General features: G+C 35.9%; 1 protein-coding gene and 1 long non-coding RNA gene across 4 annotated transcripts; both read right to left on the bottom strand.

Annotated features, from left to right (window-relative positions):
• Positions 1-638: 638 nt before the first annotated feature.
• LOC114824576 (uncharacterized) lies at positions 639-1,370 on the bottom strand. The gene is made up of 2 exons (XR_003772863.2): positions 1,140-1,370; positions 639-1,070 (listed from the first exon to the last, which is right to left on the bottom strand). It is a non-coding gene; the product is annotated as an uncharacterized lncRNA (long non-coding RNA).
• Positions 1,371-8,408: 7,038 nt separating this feature from the next.
• Positions 8,409-11,634, bottom strand: LOC103433695 (protein trichome birefringence-like 35). Of its 3 annotated transcripts, none has more exons than XM_008371964.4 (6): positions 11,177-11,634; positions 10,760-11,039; positions 9,863-10,034; positions 9,434-9,630; positions 9,178-9,327; positions 8,409-8,897 (listed from the first exon to the last, which is right to left on the bottom strand). In XM_008371964.4, the coding sequence occupies exons 1-6, from the start codon at positions 11,385-11,387 to the stop codon at positions 8,567-8,569; spliced, it is 1,341 nt and encodes a 446-aa protein (XP_008370186.1). In that variant the 5' UTR covers positions 11,388-11,634; the 3' UTR covers positions 8,409-8,566. The 3 variants fall into 3 exon arrangements, with proteins under 3 accessions (XP_008370186.1, XP_070676787.1, XP_070676786.1); XM_070820686.1 differs by having other exon boundaries at positions 9,021-9,327; positions 11,177-11,631; XM_070820685.1 differs by having other exon boundaries at positions 8,984-9,327; positions 11,177-11,603.
• Between the last annotated feature and the right edge of the window lie 7,032 nt (positions 11,635-18,666).

Genomic DNA, 18,666 nt, shown 5'->3' with positions numbered 1-18,666 from the left:
CGTGTCAACATAGGAACCAAGAAGAAAATTTGGCCAAAGTAAAAACCCAAAAAGACGAAAGCGAAAAGAAAGAAAAATTAAAGCTGTCGGGAGTGAATGGTTTGTATTTTAGTGGAGGCAACAACCAAGGGAATTGTTACCTGAAATGGTAACAAAATAATCAGGAGTACGAAAATAGGTGCCAAAATTGCACAATCTTTTAGCTAAACTTTAGGCAATTGAAGGTGAAATATCTGAGTCCCCTAACTTATTCACTCGCCAGCTTGGGTTGGGAACTGGTCAACATCCAACTCCAGTTCTTCACCTTTCCATGTGACTTCGGATAAGTCTTTCAGTTTCATATTTTCTTGTTTCTGCATATTTTTAAGAGTTTTAACAAAACACTCTCGGTACTGTTCACTTTTAATGAAAAATCATATTTATACATTTCCCTAGTACTATTCATTATATCTTTAAAATAACTTTTCATTAAAAGGGAAGTTTTTTTTTAATTTTTCGTTAGTTTTCCTTATTTTTAATCTATTTTTAAAAGCTTAATTAGCAATTTAGCACAGTAACTTTTTTTATGGTGAACTAATCTAGTACAATAACTATGGATTGTGGAAGCAAAGGAAGCAACACATGAAAAAGGAGGATCGTTAACAAAATAATCAAAGGAAAATCATTATCGTATATCAAGGACATACATATTTATATTGTTCCTTGGCATTGGGGGGTTTTTACAAGTTAAGCTTAATTAAGCAAATATTTAGCTTCAAATTGCTAAATAATAAAAGAAAAACATCAAATTCAGATGTAAACGGAACAGATAAATTGAACATGAAAATGGCCTACATCCCCTCATTCAGATATAGGTGTCATTGGTCCGTCTCTGTAAAATCTTGAAATGATCCCTTCGTTCAGATGTAAGGGCCGCTAGTCCGTCTCTTTGAAATCTTGGCAAACATTCAAGATCCCTTCATTTGACTCAAAGTCAAACACTGAGTCTGCAGATGTTTCAGCTTTCAAGCAGATATGTTTCGCTTGCAACACATTTTTGTTTACCAGATGTTTCTTTTGGCGATGAAAAACTTCAAATAACAAAGCATATTAGCCGTCTCAAACATAAGATTATGAAAACAATAACAAATTAAGCTTACTTGAAGTGTTCTTTAAGCCAAAGTTGTACTGCAAGAGAGAGTAAGAAGAAGCCATGAAGCCCAAGATGGATAGCGCGATACGTGGTTAAACCAAACCGAGAATGGCGCTATCCCTCCTGAGCTTAACAGATTCTTCCACACTATTTAAACTCCTAAGCCACCAGCAGAAGAGGAAGAAGAAGACGATGAAGCAGCTTGGTAGCTAGATCTTCTGAAATATCTGAGTATGAAGGGCTATGAGTTATGGGAAGGGCAGTAGTATTTATAGCAGTAGAGAGTAGCTAAAACACAAACATTACAAACGTCATCTCTCTCTCTCTCTCTCTCTTTTGGAGCCGTGAAAAAGCTTGAAAAAACTACTTACTAAATAATTTAACAAATAGACTTTTGTGGTCTACCTGATATTTTTATTTAGGTTTATAATACTATGGCCTTACTGACAACGTACGTTACCTTATTTAAAAAAAAAAACCAATGAAAAAGGTTTGAAAATTTTGAGTTTTAATGATAAGGACAAAATAAATGGTAAAATAAATAATACCAGGTTTGACTTTTTAGTGTAAAAATATGATTTTTCGTTAAAGTGAACAGTACCATGAACTTTTCTTAAAACTCTCTATTTTTTCTCCTAAAATACGTACGGTGTAATGCATGCACTCAAGACTTAAGAATTGGTGTCAAGCATTACATCGCTCTATATAAATTTGGTTTACTATTATTTATGTTTCTATTTTTGGGATTTATGGTGATGATTTAGACTTTAGAGGGGACCCTTCACCCTCCTTTCAGTCTTCTTTCATAATTAGTCATATCTTTCCCTTATTAGGTTAATTCTTATTATCTATCGTTATGACATTTTATATATTCACTTTAGTTAATGGAACTATCTTTCATAATTTAACTACTAATGGAAACATTTGTCACACCCAAAATGCACCATTTTCTCTCACACATAATCATCATCATGATTCATGTAGATCACATTGTAAAGTGAATTAAAAGTCAAGTCGAAAAGCATAAACTTGGACCAAAACAAAGCGTTGTAGATCCAGACTTCGATATCCAATTCAAGCCCCTGACCTGACATTTCGAGGAGCGAGACATGGTGCTTTGTGGGATTTTTCGACCAAATCCTATCGTTTTAGCCCAAAATCAGATTCTGATATTTCAAGACGTTTCCTATATTTTGTTATTTGTTTGATTCCTTTTTTATTGGGTGATTTCGAGGGTATTATAAACAGATCATCTTGCCTTTGGTTTGCTGTATTATCAATTATTCAACATTAAACTTTGAGATTATCCCATACTTTCTGGTGAATTGCAGTGCTTTTGTTCTTTAAGAATGTTGTTTATTCTTCTCTTTGTCACGTTGCATCACTCCATTTGACTCCACCTGTAAGAAACAATTGATAATACCAGCAAGAAGCCAAGAAGTATTGTTTATTAATATGATCACTTACTGTGTTAGCTCATTGTAGTTTTTTAAGTAATGGTATACAAACTAATCTCTCTCTCCTTTTATCCCCTCGTATTTTAACGGTTACAATTACGTCAGGTTTACATCTTGTTTTGAATTTTTTATATAAAGAATAAGACAAAAAGAATAATGTAAGAGCATGGGATGATAATAAGAGAAGAGAGAATCCTACTCCAACTTTATTATCGTAGACTGGTCAATTCACAAATGAAATGCATGTTCATGTTGCATGCATCAGAATACATAAATTGTTTGTTATGACATGCATAACATACCACCGTACTAAATAGTAACACCAAATAAGAACTTCTTTAATTGAAAATGTGCGTCGATAAATTTTTACGTGTTATTAAAATACAAGTTGGTATTTCTTAATGAATTATGGTTATTCACTTTATCAAGATTTATAAGATAGTTGTTAAAAATTACAATCTACTTATGATCATAATTAAAAAGATTCACAATTTATAAAATATCGAACTCAATCGTATTTTCTTTTAAAAAACGGTTGTACGCACTTTTTTGCTGGTTTACTTGACGTGGTTGTTGTGTCTGTTTTATCTTGAAAAAGCTCTCATGTAACGTGCATATTATGATATTATTGACAAGTCTGTAGTTTTCAGAGTTTGGGAGTGCCTTGGAAATTGCAGAGTCCTGACTTTCATTTTCTGCTACCCGGAGTCCCAGGCAGGAGAGCAGTCTCCTGCTTATTACATGCCCAGAGAAAAGGGGCCAGAACCCACCAGATTTCTAGACTCCCCTTCACCATCCCCGATGCACATTCTTCCCTAAATGCCCTCCCAGGACCACCACCTTCCTGCTACTGGTTGGAGGGTATTTCAGTCGTATTACGTCGTATTACAACTTTTAGGTCATCGTGCTTTCCGGGGTAGGAATTGACGACGGGACCGTGCCATACTGTTGCACCACGCTCTCTTCAATTCAATGGTTTGTCCTTTGAACCGCTGTATTCGCTCGTCATCCCTCAGCTCATCTCCAATCTTCAAATGGTTCAAAGATTGAAAATTGTCTTCAATCGAATGTTAGGTTAAATAGTTCGTGGACTTCATGGGATAAAAAAATGTCAAAAGGCCAACCAGTTGACCCAATTCGACAGTATTGTCCTCTTCTTTTTTCTTTTTTTTTTTGGGCCAAAATTTTTTAAATTTTTTTGAAAAAAATTATTTTTATCATTTTTAAATTTAAGTTGTTGTAGTTTTGAAATTTAAATAATAAATTATGTTTGGCCCTATGACCATTTAGCCCTCGGTTAGAGACGATTTTTTGTCACAGGGTTAAAACGAACCCTATGTCCCTTTGGCCATCGATTGGAGATGGAGACAAATATAGCCATGTACTGTTCATTAAAATATTAATATCTTAGAGGGTCAGATAACTAAAACGAGTCATCTGATCAGCGTTCGGTTAGAGATGACCTCATATGGCCATGACAAAGTCGAATGCCCTATAAATCTTACTTTGACTTAAAAAAAAGTTTCATGTTATAAATATGTAAAAGTTAGAGGGATAACCTTTTTAGTGAATGAAGCGAAACAGATGTAAAATATCACACTGTAATTATAGCACAAGAGGATGACAAATAAAAGACGGAGGAATAGATGATGTTATTGATTTTTCTTTCGTTCCTGTCTGTTTTGATTGCAGTCGAGTGCTCTATTTATAGAGCAACTCGCATTATTACAATTTGAAATTTTCATCCCATGACTTTGAAAATAGGATCATGTTATTTCCAAAGTCTACATTCATCTGTCAAGGTTTTCATTCATTTACCAAAGATTTAAATATTACTGTGGGCATTCATTACCCATTAGCATTTTCAACATTTCAATTCTTGTTAAACATAAAGCCCTTAAGAATTAAGAACAGGCCATATCAAAATAGATATTAGTGACTAAGTATTTCAAGATGGGTGCATACAAACAAAATGTTAAGAAAAGTCACTCACTTCCTAAGAATAGTCGTTTCACATACTAGTACATAAATGATTGCTTTTTTTTTTTTTATTAAATCTTTATAGGTCCACAGTTAATAATCAAGCATTATGCCCAACATTTTACAGTATAAATATTCGGTAAGACTACCTGAGTCCGATCACATAAAAGTAAAAATGCATTGAACTTTTTTTTATTATAAACGATATTTTACATAATCTACCAATAAAAAAGAGTTTGAAACCCGAATACAGTTAATTAAACAAAGAAATCAAAACTATTGAAGGAATCTACCACTTGCAAAACACACTCAATTTTGATCACACTAGAACACACGATGATTTTGCCTTCAGCAACCCTACCCAAGAATATTTATTTCTTACATGCTTTGCGAATTTGCTTACTGGTTAGTTGGATTTGGAGGTTGGGACTTGACCACTTGGCTACTAGATTTGGCACCTTTTTTTGGGTTTTATCAACGTCCCTTTTGTGCGCTAGATTCTACACACACATGCGATACTGCTAATTATGCTAGTTTTCTTCTAAGCACTTCCTCATCCCTTTTCTAATGCGATACAACTGAAAAGAACCCTCTCTCACCTCCTGGTTTTTGAACGTAAGCTGTTACATCAAAACTTGTTTTTCTTTCTAATTTGAGCTAATTAAACCCTTGTCACCACGTGTCCCACTGTCTTATTATATCATCATTAACTTACTATTTTTTAAGCAAATTGCAAGAATCTGCTGCTAATTAAGTTAGAAATATTCCCTCTCGTTATAAAGGTTTTCTTAAACAAATCAATCGGCCCGTACGATTGTCGGTAAAATGATGAGTTTTGCGCGAGTGAGATTGCAGGGCCAGTATTAGTGATGAAACGGTGGTGGTGGTGGCCATCTCAGGAGGACCATTGATCGGCTGCCAATGTGGGAAACTGGGGGGCCATGTAGATCCATCTCATGATCTAGCTAACAGAATTAGATTCGTGTTCTTATTGAGTTTACACGATTGAAAAAGTCACTTAAAAGCCACCTACAGGTGTTTTACGTCCAATCATTAAGAAAACACATACTCATTCATGTTACCGCGATTGTTAGTACATAGTTGATGCTAATTCTCCATGTAATGGCATTGCTTATTCTCCATAAATAGAAAGTTAGGCTTTTTATCTATGTACGCCAATTCTGTTACAGAAAATTTCCATTGCTGCTTTCCATAGAGGTGTGGGCCGTGTCTTACTCCAATACAGCTACCATTACTAAAGCAGCTATTGAGCACCACTTTAGTAAATTAATATCTAACCAGCTAACAAGATACTAATAGTAAGTCATTGTCTCACTAACTAGCTAATCAGATATAAATTATACTAGCGATTAAGTATTGACGAGTAATTGAACAACTTGTGATCTGAAAACATTTACTTGCATCAAAGGCTGACTATTGAACTAAAAGAGTGATTGATTAACTGTACCATTTTTCTTCCCTAAACATGATAAACGAGTCAAATTTGATAACCATTCAACTATAGGTGATTTAAGCTTTTAGTCAAACGTGATTAAAACTAACAAAACTTGTTGACTCCATGCGTGCAGTCGACAAGTCAAGTGGCACACGTTGAAAGCACCCACAGGGAGAGTGTGTGATAGTAGGACAATCTTTTGCTGGATCCCGTAAAAAGTGATATCTTTCTTTTCTTCCACGGCGGAACGGACAAACCAAGTGCCCCCCAATGAGTCAAATAGTCAAACCACGAAATCAGGGTGCATAAATGTGATCATCATAACGCGGCCCCAGATCCGCAAGATTTCTGTTGCCGCCCATTCACAAGCAGCAGCAGACGCATATCTTTCTTTCTTGGTACAAAATATTTAAGTAACCGCAAGAGTTAGTCTAGTGCAAAGCGAAAAAAGAGTTAGAGTTCAATCGAGTTTGAATTTTCACGAATGTGTTCTTTGAAGCCATAGTTCTGTTTTTGTGCCATTGACTCGGAATCAAAAGTACGTTATTGCTTTATGTGAATACTCAGTTCGTATGAAAACGAGAGTTGTCTGTTATTAGTCTTTGGTGGAAAACTCCCGATATTTAAACTATATAGTTGTATACAGTGTTCTTGTCCTGGCGTGAGTAATGCAGCCAACGGCATAACCGGATCAGGCGCCCTATCTTGATGTCAAGTGATGAATGTGGGATGTTAATGGCTCGACAGATGGTCTCTGGCTCTGCATGCAATGCGATGCAATCATTCAGTGGTAAATGGTAATGGCAACTACAGATTTCAGGTAAATGTATATGATTCCCTAATATACAGACACTGATGAGCTGTGTACTAACTTCATATTAAAGATACTGAGCACAAGATGAGCTGTACTCAACTTCACGAGAATTCTACTACGTTTCGGTGATGAGTTGTACTGAAATTCGCTAGAATTAATATATACTGAAGTAATAGAAGGTCAAGAATTTTTTTTTCTTGGGTTAAAATAGTCTAAATAATTCGACGATATTAAATCAATGGATATCATGCTCCGGTGTAAAGTAGAAAAATCTCTAAATCATAATAGTTTTCAAGTTTTACAAGGTGTAAATACGTATTAAGTACGAACATCTATACACGACTAATTAGCTTATGTATTAGACTAATCAAATTGTGGCATAAACCCTTGAAGTGGCGCTACGCCACAAACGAACCAAGTGTATCACTCATTAGTGTTAACAATTTATGTTGAATTGTAAACAACTTGTATGTAAGTAGTGTCATCCTGCTTCAAATCCACATAGTTTAGTATACCATTTTAATGAAAATTTACATTCTAATTTCTTCTCAGTTCAACTCGTCCTTAATTCGATTCCTCCTCATCACAAATTATAGACGAAGGGCCATTAAATTATTGTAGACACACATATCATATCTATCAAATCTACCAATACGTATATTTTGCGAGTGACTATCTATATAAGATTAGATTATGAGAATATTCTTATTATTCAAAATGAACAAAATAAAAGGTTTGAAAATTTTGAGTTTTAACGAAAATGATAAAATAACGGATAAAGTGAATAATATCAGGATTGACTTTTTAGTGTAAAAATATGATTTTTTGTTAAAATACATAGTACCGGGAACTTTTCGTTAAAGTCTCCTTAATTAATTGAGTTTGAAACCCTTCAATTAGCCATTTCACGCATCTGACTCTCTCTACTATGGGAATCGTTCCATCTTCACTCAACACAAAGTTGCTCAGAGTCAGTGCTCCTGCTGATCAAATACTAAGACCTCCCTTTATCATCATGTTACTGATTTCACGCTTTCGTTTTCTTATTTTGCACTTTTTCTCTATTTTTGCCTCCAATTCTCTCTCCGATTTATTCAATCCAAACGAACGCCAGAGGCAAAAAGAACAAAAAGGGGAGTGCGAAAATTATTTCCCGTATTGATGCAAGAAAAGATAGAGGTCGCACTTGGTGCGATGGCAAGTGCATTCGCCCATGAGCGGTAGGTCTCGGGTTCGAGACTTGGGAGCAGCCTCTCCATAAATGGGGGTAAGGCTAGCCGACATTCACCTCTCCCAGACCCTGCGTAAAGCGGGAGCCTTGTGCACTGGGTACGACCTTTTTTTATTGATGCAAGAAAAGATTCGGTAATGTATAGTTGCTAAAATTGCAACCTTTTGTTTTGGGCTTGGAAGTTCTGGGTCTTAAACTTGTTTGAATTGGGCGGAAACCCAACCCAGAGATATAAGAGTGGTAGTTCATAAATGAACACATGATATTGACAAAAATAACAAAAATAAAGCTCATAATTCCCAGCAAACATGGATCTAATATTGCAAGAACAGGGGATATACAAGTTGAATACTAGCACTATATTTTCAATGAATCGAACTGTGTAACACCGGCATTAACGGTTGCCGGTCCAGTTCGTAATGCACATGAGCTGAGAAAACAAGGCAACCTGTTGTATAAAACCACTAAGAATGCCTTGAAAAAATTGTACATTTGCTTACAAGAATTGGAATAGCAACTCGTTCCATACATCGGGTACACCAGGCAAGCACCAGTGTATGCAATCGGAGTAACTCGTGGGATTAGACAATTGCTCAGGCCGCAGTGGCTCCCAGAATTTGCGGTATATGGAAGGGTGGCCATCTTTCCGGTACTCAGATAATTGAGTAATGTTGATAACGGAAACCTTCGAACTCAACTTGTTGAGGACCTTCTCCACCATGCTCATGGTAGGCAGGTCAGAACCACTTCCCCAGTAGCCCTCCGAGTCAATGGGGGATTTCTCACTGTAACAATTACCTTCACTTTCGGGTTTCCACTCTCGACTCCTAAAAGTTCAGGAAATTACATATTAGATACATACAGGTAATATATGAAATTTCCAAAAATGATACAACTAGAACTACATTAATACCATGATTTTGTATACACAGGTCATATTCGTGGTTTACCGAAATAAAAATGTCATTAACTAGACAATGCTGGTCCGCAGCATGAGGATACAAATGGAACTGAATTTTCGGATACTTTTCCAAAACCTGAAATCTTCGGAGAAATAACAGCCAAAGTGGTAGATAAAAGAATATTGTATAAGAGCAAGGTGCTAACCAGAGATGCGTAGGAGACGTTGTAACGAAGAAGACCCGCTTCTTGAGGGGATTGACCTTGGAAGCCCAGTCGGCCCAAGCCCCCATGGCCAACTCCATGGCTCCAAGGCCGTCTACTTCTTCACAAACACTGTTTGCTTCAGCGCTCCATCTGTATGAATTCAAAGTCTGATCAATTTGGATACCAATTCATTATTTTTCTATATAACTCAGTTCTTTCTAAACCGAAACCTGGATGGTATTGCGATTATACTCACAACAGCTTAACTGGGCCTTGTCTCCACCAAAGGTAGGAATTGAATATCAGTATATCAGCATCCTCCCATACTGATGCATGCTTAAGAACTGAATCTGGTCGGATTATCCTATCAGATGTTCGGTGATTCACCGGGTCATCAGAATTAGATTCTACAAGAAGCGGAGCCCAGAGAAATTCCACAGTAGCATTATATTCCTGAAAATTACACAGATGGAATTTATGCACCCACCTACTACAAGGAACCGTACCCAAAAATTTCACGTATGTTCTAGTTTCATGACGACAGTTATTACCGACATTCAGTTGTTTCCTAAAGAACATTCCATGATCTAAACTAAAAAGATTTCTCTTAGTCACAAAAGAGCAGCCTAATGCATTATACATAGTTGTACCAAGGCCCCATCTTCTAATAGGAAATCATGTTTACCTCTGCTTGGAAAATGGTAAGGTCAGCATTTGGCGACATTGATCTCTTATCTGCGGGAATCACAGATTGTAACAAACAGACCATTGATATCCACTGCCCTCTGTTTAGTGAATCCCCTACAAACATCAGCCTTTTGCCTCTCAATTTCTCCCACATTTCAGTCACATTCCATCTATACAGAAAAAGAAAACAATCTATCAATAAAACCAAACACATTGTTCTAAAAATCCATGCCTAGGCGCTAGGCGGCTGGTCACCGTCCCGATTAATGCCTAGGAGTTTCAAAATTAAGAAAGGGCGTCTAGACTTGCTGACGCGCCTGCCTAGACCAGCTAGGCACCCACCTAGCTCGCCCAGACCCGCCTAGGTTGCAACTCACTTAGATAGAAAATAGATGACTTTCATTTTGTATTTTATTTTTTTAATAAATTGTAAGAAACTTGTTGAATGCTTAAATGAACACACACTATGTGCTTGTTCCCCATGTTTTTATTATGTTCCAATACTTCATAATATATATGTCATTATATTTCGTAGTTTATGATGAAACGTCTATTTTAAGTATAATCAGACACTTATTTACACGAAATGTAATTACTTAAATCCGCCTAGTCTGCCTAGCCTACCCCCGATTAGCGCCTAACGTCTTTTAGAACATTTTAAAAGGGAACTCAACATTTCCATTCTCAAACAACCGAAAATACCATACTTGTTATACTAGTCAAACTCTAATAAGATCAAAACACATTCCAGTTCATTCAATCAAGTATCTTGAACTAGAAATTGCATTAAACCGACTCGGAACTAAATGCTTTTTCCAATTCTACTATAGAAAACAATCAAACAGACAATGTGGGATTAGAATTTCCAATCCCAAACAATCAAACACCTCTTTACCTCTTCAAGTTGCAATTGTGGGGTTGCCATCTCCAGTACTGGTACCCCAAATCAGGCCTCCCATGCTTGTGACAGGCCAACTGGTCCGACATGTAAGGGCAGTCCGACTCCTTGTACAGCGGATACGAAGCATTATCAAACACCCATTTGCCGGAAAACACATCACACCTCTCCAAACTCTCTCTCCGGTGACCGTACTCCGGCGTCCTGGCAGTCCACAGAATTTTCTGACCACTGTACTCTCTGGTGGAGTTGCATGTACTGAATCTATTCAAAACCCCTGAAAATTTACAAAACCAACTTAAACCCACCTCACCAAATCAAAGAAAAAATTTGATCAAGAATTCAGAAAAATATTTTAAAAAATACGGAAAAACAAACCCAGAAAGCTTTTTTAGCAGAACCAAACAGCCTTACCTGGAGCATGATTTTGCAGGGTGAAAAGATTCGGCTTTACAAAAGTGAATGAATCTTGACGGTGAAGAACGAGATCAGGGCTCTCTTGAATTTTCAGAATGCTGCGTTCTCTGTGGAGATTCGAGAACGCTATGAACAGAAACAAGACGAACACCAGAGCAGGAAACTGGGTTTTCTTCTTGCTCGACTTCCACCTCTGCGACTGCTGCATCGCCAAAGATCGAGACTTTTTGCTTCGTTTCGGAAAATTATTTGACCAAATAATTGAAAGAGAGAGAAAAATCAAAAGGGGGTTCGAAATTGTTCACTCATTATCGTATGAAAAGGGACACAGACTGTATGAAATGATGGAGTCGTTGTCTGAAGAGTGAGAAGGCGGCAGGTAAGCAGAAGAAGAAGACTGATGAATAATCGTGCAGGTGGAAATAGAAAATTATTGTTTTAAGATTTTGTTTGCATTCACATATTACATGATGTCAGCTTATACTTTAATCAGAATTATGATTATATAATCCTATTTTATCATGGGAAGATTGGTGATGATATATGATTGGGATTGTTTTTATAGAGAAGAGATTCCCTTCGGATCTCTCCCATTAAATCTTAGGCAGCCGGAGATTCAGACCTTTGAAATTTGATCAAATGGTTACAAATAGGAGATCTTTCTAAAAGTTATAATAATTGTAACCGTTTGATCAAATTTCAAGGGTTCGGATCTTCAGATCCCTAGGACGAGATCCGAAAGGGATCTCTTCTCATTTTTATATAGTTTGCAAGTCAAAAACCATGCTAAGAGAAATTTTCAAACTAGCAATAGCCAAAAAAAAAAAAAAAAATAATAATAATGTTTTTCAACCGAGAAACCAAATTTAATGTGATATGACATGTAATTGCATCTCTCTCACTTGTTGCCAAATTTGATAATACCTTCCAATTTTTTAATTAATTATTAAATTCTTTTTATTAAACTTTTATTGATTTAAAGCATTGTCTTTTTATTTCTTTTCATTGCCAATGCGATGTTTAAATATTTTTATACATTTTAATCCATTTCCTTTCATTACCAATGCAAAGAAAATAAATATGAATTTTTATTTTATGTTTAAAATTGACATATTAGGTGAAGAGCAAAATTTAAAACATGTCAAAGTGCCACATAAGTTGTCAAATTCAAATTTTATGATTTTAGCATGTCACCTAAAATAATTACTCTCTCAATTTCATATCACATGATTTAAGAAACATAAAGAGCAAAATATACCAAGAAGTCTAGTGGAAGCCAAATTTCAAGTTAGGGTGAAACCCTTTAGCTTAAGGGTCAAATTTCTAGTGGAAGCCAAAGGGTTTTGTATCTCAATTTTCAGAATCAATTATTAACCAACACATGATCAATTGTATCCTATGATGAACTAATATCGTAAAAAAAAACGTGAAATTGCTAGTAATGTCCCGTATTGATACCTCTGGTGAGTGGGTGACATGGACCTCCGACCAATCCGACCACGTCTTTAGAGCAATCTGATAAACCCTAAACATCTCAGCGTCTTTCAAAATCCCAACTGGGAAATCTGGGCTCTCAAAAGATCCCCACCTTCAATCATTGCCAAAAACAAAAATCATAATTAATTAATCGAAAATTTAATTGCAAAGTCAAATAAGAAGTTCTATCTCCAGTAGAATAAATACAGTTCTATCTAACGTCTACCTAAATTTGTATCCAAAAAACTAACCTCTACCTACTTCTATCTAAAATTACTAAAGGATTTTTCAGTGTACTATGGGATCTTTTATATTTCGAGAGTTAAAAATAAAATAACCGACATCTAATGACTAAAACTTTAAAATATAAAGTATTTGGAAATACGATAGAATCTTGGTATTTAGAAACTCTACTTACAAGACATTCATTTGGTCCCTTCTCCACCAAAGATACGAATTAAGAACAATCCGATCTGGCAATTAATCGGTGGTTTACTCGGTTGATTCCACAAGCAATGGGGCCCAGTAGAGCTCAACCGTGGCTTTGTACTCCTTAATTTAATCACACTGATTAAACAAAGATTAGTTGGTTTAATCAGAATTATAATATTTGGCTATGAAACAGGGAAACATGAGAAGCTAAGGATTCTGACAGCAGAAGATTCTACTTCTTTGTTTATCGATTTCAAAGTTTGTGAAATACATGCAATGGAAATGTTATCTTATTTGGACTTTGGCTAGTAGTATGTATTCTTCTGCAATAATATGTTATGTTTTCAGTTGAATCGTGTTTGAATACGTGTTCGTGATCAACGGTTCAATAACATATTACGTCAAGGTTTTCGTGTGGGTAAGGGCGGAGCCAAGAATTTTTTTATGGGTAGGCTGGCTAAAATAATTACCATAAAGTAAAATAATTTTTTTCTTACCTACATAAAATTATATTATAATACATAAATATAAAACTTTAAAATATGAAATAATAATACAAACTAACAAAACAAGTAATGTTGCAGTCTTATTAGATTATGAATGTAATTGTGTAAATCCTATTAGATCTAGGGATATCTTTTATATTCCTATTAGGAGTTGATTACCTATTAAATGTTGTAAAATGTTTTTACATATTAAATGTTGTAATCCTAAAGGGAAATGTTTTTACATATTCTACTACTATAAATAAATGCACAATGTGGTGGAATAGAACACACCCACAATTACACATCTCTCTCTTCTTTCTATGCCGCACCTTCTCTTTATATGGCCTCCATAATTGTTCAGTAAATTATGCCTACAACACATTATCAGCATGCTCTTGATGCTGCGTTAAAGAGAGTTTGATCTTCAATCAGGGTAGTATTACGTTTTAATAATTCTTTTTATGATTAATTTACTATTTTATTGAATTGCTCTACGTGCTATTGATTTAATTTAATTATTCTTTGTTGAACGTGATACAATGCATTGGAGATGCAATTCCGGCTTTCCGAGAATGAACTTCTACAAATTCAAAGGCTTTTATTGTTTTCTGCCAATTAGGTACGCTTAAAATAAAGTAAGATATTTGAAACGACCTTGAATTATGAAAACATTCCCCATGATGAATGAACCCCTACATTTATATTTACCTTCCGATATATATATATATATATATATATATATTGTATATGTTTCATATATTTGTCAATATATATATACGTTTCACGCATTACACAATTTATGCTATGTGGAATTTGTTAGTCAAAGAATCAAAATAAAATAGAAGCATAATTTGTTTGGGTTCTAAAAACCCTAGAAATCTGAAAAAAGAAAGAAAGAAAAAGGTGTATTTGTCAAGCTGCGTCAAGCTGGCCTGAAGCCAAGCCTAGCGGCGCACCCAAAACCCACTGGACTTCGCTGTGCATTGCACCAAAAATCCACACGTTGGGCTTCTGTCTTCTGATAGGCTAGCAGAACTCGTCTCGCTCTAATTTACGCTGGGCTTCCTTTTGTTTTGGCTCGCATACCAGCTCACCTTGGGTTACACAGCCAGCAGCCTAATGCTGCTGGGCTACCCCTTTTTCTCGGCCCATCCTTGCTGCAAGCCTGCAGTTTGCATGTCCTATTGGGCTGCCGTTTTGCAACCTTACCTGAGCCCAGCCCATAGCCTAATGCTGCATGGCCTTGCCTAAAGCAGCGGCCAACAATGTCAATGCTAGGCTGCCTTTGTTTCTTGACCCAAAGCCAATTTTTCGCCTTTTTTTTTTCCAGCCAGCACCATAATTTTTTTTAATTTTTGGTTCCCGATTTCACAGCCCTAACCAATTTTTTGGGCTTTTTCCTTTTGAATGGCTCGCAGCCATTTAGCCCAAAATATGGCTTGAAACTTTGTATTATTTTGCTTCCACGATTGACCTCGAATGGTCTCGATCTATTGAATTAATTAAAAATGACTTGCAGTCGATTAATTTGATAATGAATTCAAAATTATTAACCTGAAGATCACTTTTGGACATTAACGATTCAATAATTTATATTTATACTTTGAATCGTTGACATACTTTCGTAGTAACGAAACTCTCACACTTGAGTTCTTGAAGAAACTCAAATCCACTAAACTTAGTTGTATATTGCATTTATGTTTTTGCAGGAACCTCTCTTTTATGAACTAAACGTTCATAAACTAAATTGAACTTGTAACTTCAAATTTAGTGCCTTTGAAGCCTGAAGTTTTCATAAAATAATACATGCATGAAAACCCGACGTTTTTCATGAAAACCATGTATTAGAACTCGAATGTTCTAACTTTGATGCTTATGGATGATTCATTCCCATAACACCAATCACAATCTTGTTCCCTCCAAATTCAATGGATTGTCGATCTGTCACAAGTTTGATTTCCCTTATTTGGATGTCTAACGTAAACCACTCTATGTGGGGTATAAGACGTGAATCTCCTATTGACTATCAAGAAGATGAGAAACCATTGTAGCCAACTATGGCATGGAAGAGCTGAATAAGCCTCTGCCATGATCTTCATTCAAAGACTTCTACCCGAAGCATAACAAACGAAAATACCTCAGGAACGAGGATTCCATGGCTCTTTGGCTTGCTTCTACGGACTGGTTAATCATGAAAGACATTGCCTGAAGCACACCATGATTACATCCATGAATGAGTACAATTCTGAAGTTTATAAATCCGATCGAATTTTGACTGGAGAATACTTTTTTCGTCCTTCCATGTTTCTAACTCGTTCCTAAAGCAACAATGTAGAAAGCGGAAGTTTACCAAATTCTCAGATCTGATTACTACCACAAACATATGGTAGACTTAGGGCATGCCTAGGTGTGGCATCATGCCTGAAGCGTGATCCTTGGCACCTAAGACCTAAAACTTCAAGAATAAGGGATAGTATTCCCAAACCTTAACCCTGCATAATCTACTTCCGTCTTGATGGAATAGATCATTGGTTATGCACCTGTTCGTACCCCTACCAATGTTGTTGAGGAGTACCATTCTAGTAGTCAATATGTGAGACTAATTTTGCTTCACCAAACACCGTTGGAAGAGCAGGATTTTGACATGGATGGCCTTGTTGGCCGAATCCCCTTAGTAAACCATTTACTTTGTGAACATTTTTCCATGTTCTTGGATTCACGTTTGGTGTAGGGATGAGCAACGGTTATGGCGGACAGGTAACTACGGTTATTTACCCATAACCGTTTATATTCATACCTGTATAACCATATACCCGTTGAGTAATTACATAAACGGTTATATCCATAACCATAACCGTTTATAAACGGTTATCCATACCCATAACCGTGTACCCATTTAACCATAACCATTTACCCATTTTTGAACTCGTTTATCTTTTTTTTTTTACCCATTTACCCATTTTTTCACCCGTCTGCATATTTTTTAACAACTTGAAAATTACAAAATAAAAATTTGTTATACTTTTCGTTTTTTGACAATTAAACACCGTTATAGGTACATTTTAGCATGCATTTTCCTATTTTAATCATTAAGTCCTCATACAATTCCAATAATTGAAATAATAGTTTACGAACGATATTTTTCTATTACACCCAAGCAAGTCTTTAATTATAATCCATATGATTACAAAGTAAAGCTTCTAAAAACAAAAAGTAGTCATTATCTTGAATACTAAATGATTCAAAGCTCCAAAATATTCCGAAACTAAACACTTTCGAACACATTCAATCACAAAGTAGTCATTATCTGTATATTTTAGTGCAACTGCAGGTTGTGAAAAATCTAAATTTAATGGATTAAACTAAAAATCAGCCAACACTTTCATTTTCCATTATGCAAATTGAATTACTTTAGAGATGAGAGTAAAAATCAACCAACACGTTCCTTTTCCATTATGCAAAATTGCAACTTATGCAGATAATTGAATTTTACATATATTAAATTAAATGGGTAAATGAATACCCGTTATAACCGCAAGTAATACCCATAACCGATGGATACCTGTTATTATCGCGGATAATACCCATAACTGCCCATTTAAATTTCATGGATAAACGGTTATACTCATAACCGTTTATTCGTCTAAACGGTTACCCATAACCGTAACCGTTAACTTTAAATGGGGGGTAAGCACGGTTACGCAAACCTATAGGTATTTTGCCAATCCCTAGTTTGGTGTATGCTTTACTTATGGATAATCTTATTGATATTGTCCTCGAATATGAGTTAATTGAATCATGTTTCTTGTATACATGTGACCAATTCAATTAAACACGTGATTAGGTAGGAATGTGGGAAAGTTAGTTGTTTGGATGAATGCGTACTATGCACACTAACTTTACACCTAAATCACATCTCTAACAACGACTTCAGGTCTATCTAACCTGATTAAGAGCATTGGCACGTTCCTCGTTGTATGAATGATATTGCATCGCCATTTAAGGGACCTTAAATTCTTCCTGTCGTTGAGTTTTAAGGATATTCGAAATGATAATGATCATAAATGAAACCACTGAAGAAAATAGAGTGAATATCTTTGCACCACCTCAAAAAATGAGCCTGAAGCTTTGATTTGGGGCTAATGGGTTGTCTCCCAACTAGAAACACACCACATATAGTCAGCTTGGGGCCTGGTGATTGAGTAGTTTTACTTGCTTTGGCACGACTCTTTTTTGGGACTTAGGTCGACCAATGATGCTATGATGCATCTCCTTACCCGAAGTAAGGATCTTGTGCCTACAAGCATACTTTTCCAAGCCTGCTTATTAGGGAAATTGATTTTCTATATCATTTCTCGCAAAGATACGAAATCACCTTTTTTCATAGTGTATTTAAGAGAATATATATGGACTAATCCAACCAAAATGCGGACCATATAAATACTTATGGTTTTGGTTGATGAATCGACATACATGGTTAGGAGTTCTTGCTGAGCATATTCGAAGTACTTGCTGTTTTTCATCCATGTTGAGTCCCAACGACGATCCATAAAGATTATGCCGCATGTATCAACCCGACCAAACCTTGATACATTAACAAAGTCAACACCAAGACATATTTCATCTATATTTACCTTAGCAAAGCATGAGCAGATTGAAGTCATGCACGCTGATCCCAGACAACTTTGCCGACCTCTACACAACGTCACTGCCGAAGTTAACCTTCCAGAAGCTTGTTCGAGGAATTGGTATGCCTAACTATTCATATGCAATGCTTGTAGTTCTCATTTGGAAGTTATGTCAAACTCAGGGGGAGTATCTAGAAGTATACTCACTTGATCTTAATGTACTCTTTTTCCCTATGATTAGGAGTATTTTTCTCACTGGGTTTTTGCTACCTAATTAGGTTTTAACGAGGCACCAATTCTAGGCTGATCATACCCTTATGAACTCTTCTACTTGCGTCCAAAAGACGTATAGTTTTGAATTAATGCAACTTCTCACTTTTCTCCTTAGTCTATAGGTTTTTCTCTCACCTTGGGTTATACCATAACGAGGTTTTGTGAGTTTTACCCTTTTATGCATTCTTCC

The sequence above is a fragment of the Malus domestica genome, chromosome 04, assembly GCF_042453785.1.
Source record: "Malus domestica chromosome 04, GDT2T_hap1".
Classification (NCBI taxonomy): Eukaryota; Viridiplantae; Streptophyta; class Magnoliopsida; order Rosales; family Rosaceae; genus Malus; species Malus domestica.
This window is presented reverse-complemented; position numbering and strand designations above follow the sequence as displayed.

Excerpts from the sequence above, each read along its gene's own strand:
- LOC103433695 (XM_008371964.4), bottom strand. The coding sequence starts at position 11,387 with ATGCAGCAGTCGCAGAGGTGGAAGTCGAGCAAGAAGAAAACCCAGTTT. Across the intron at positions 10,035-10,759 it reads CACAATTGCAACTTGAAGAG|ATGGAATGTGACTGAAATGT; the intron begins GTAAAGAGGTGT and ends TTTTCTGTATAG. Across the intron at positions 8,898-9,177 it reads ACGTCTCCTACGCATCTCTG|GAGTCGAGAGTGGAAACCCG; the intron begins GTTAGCACCTTG and ends CTGAACTTTTAG.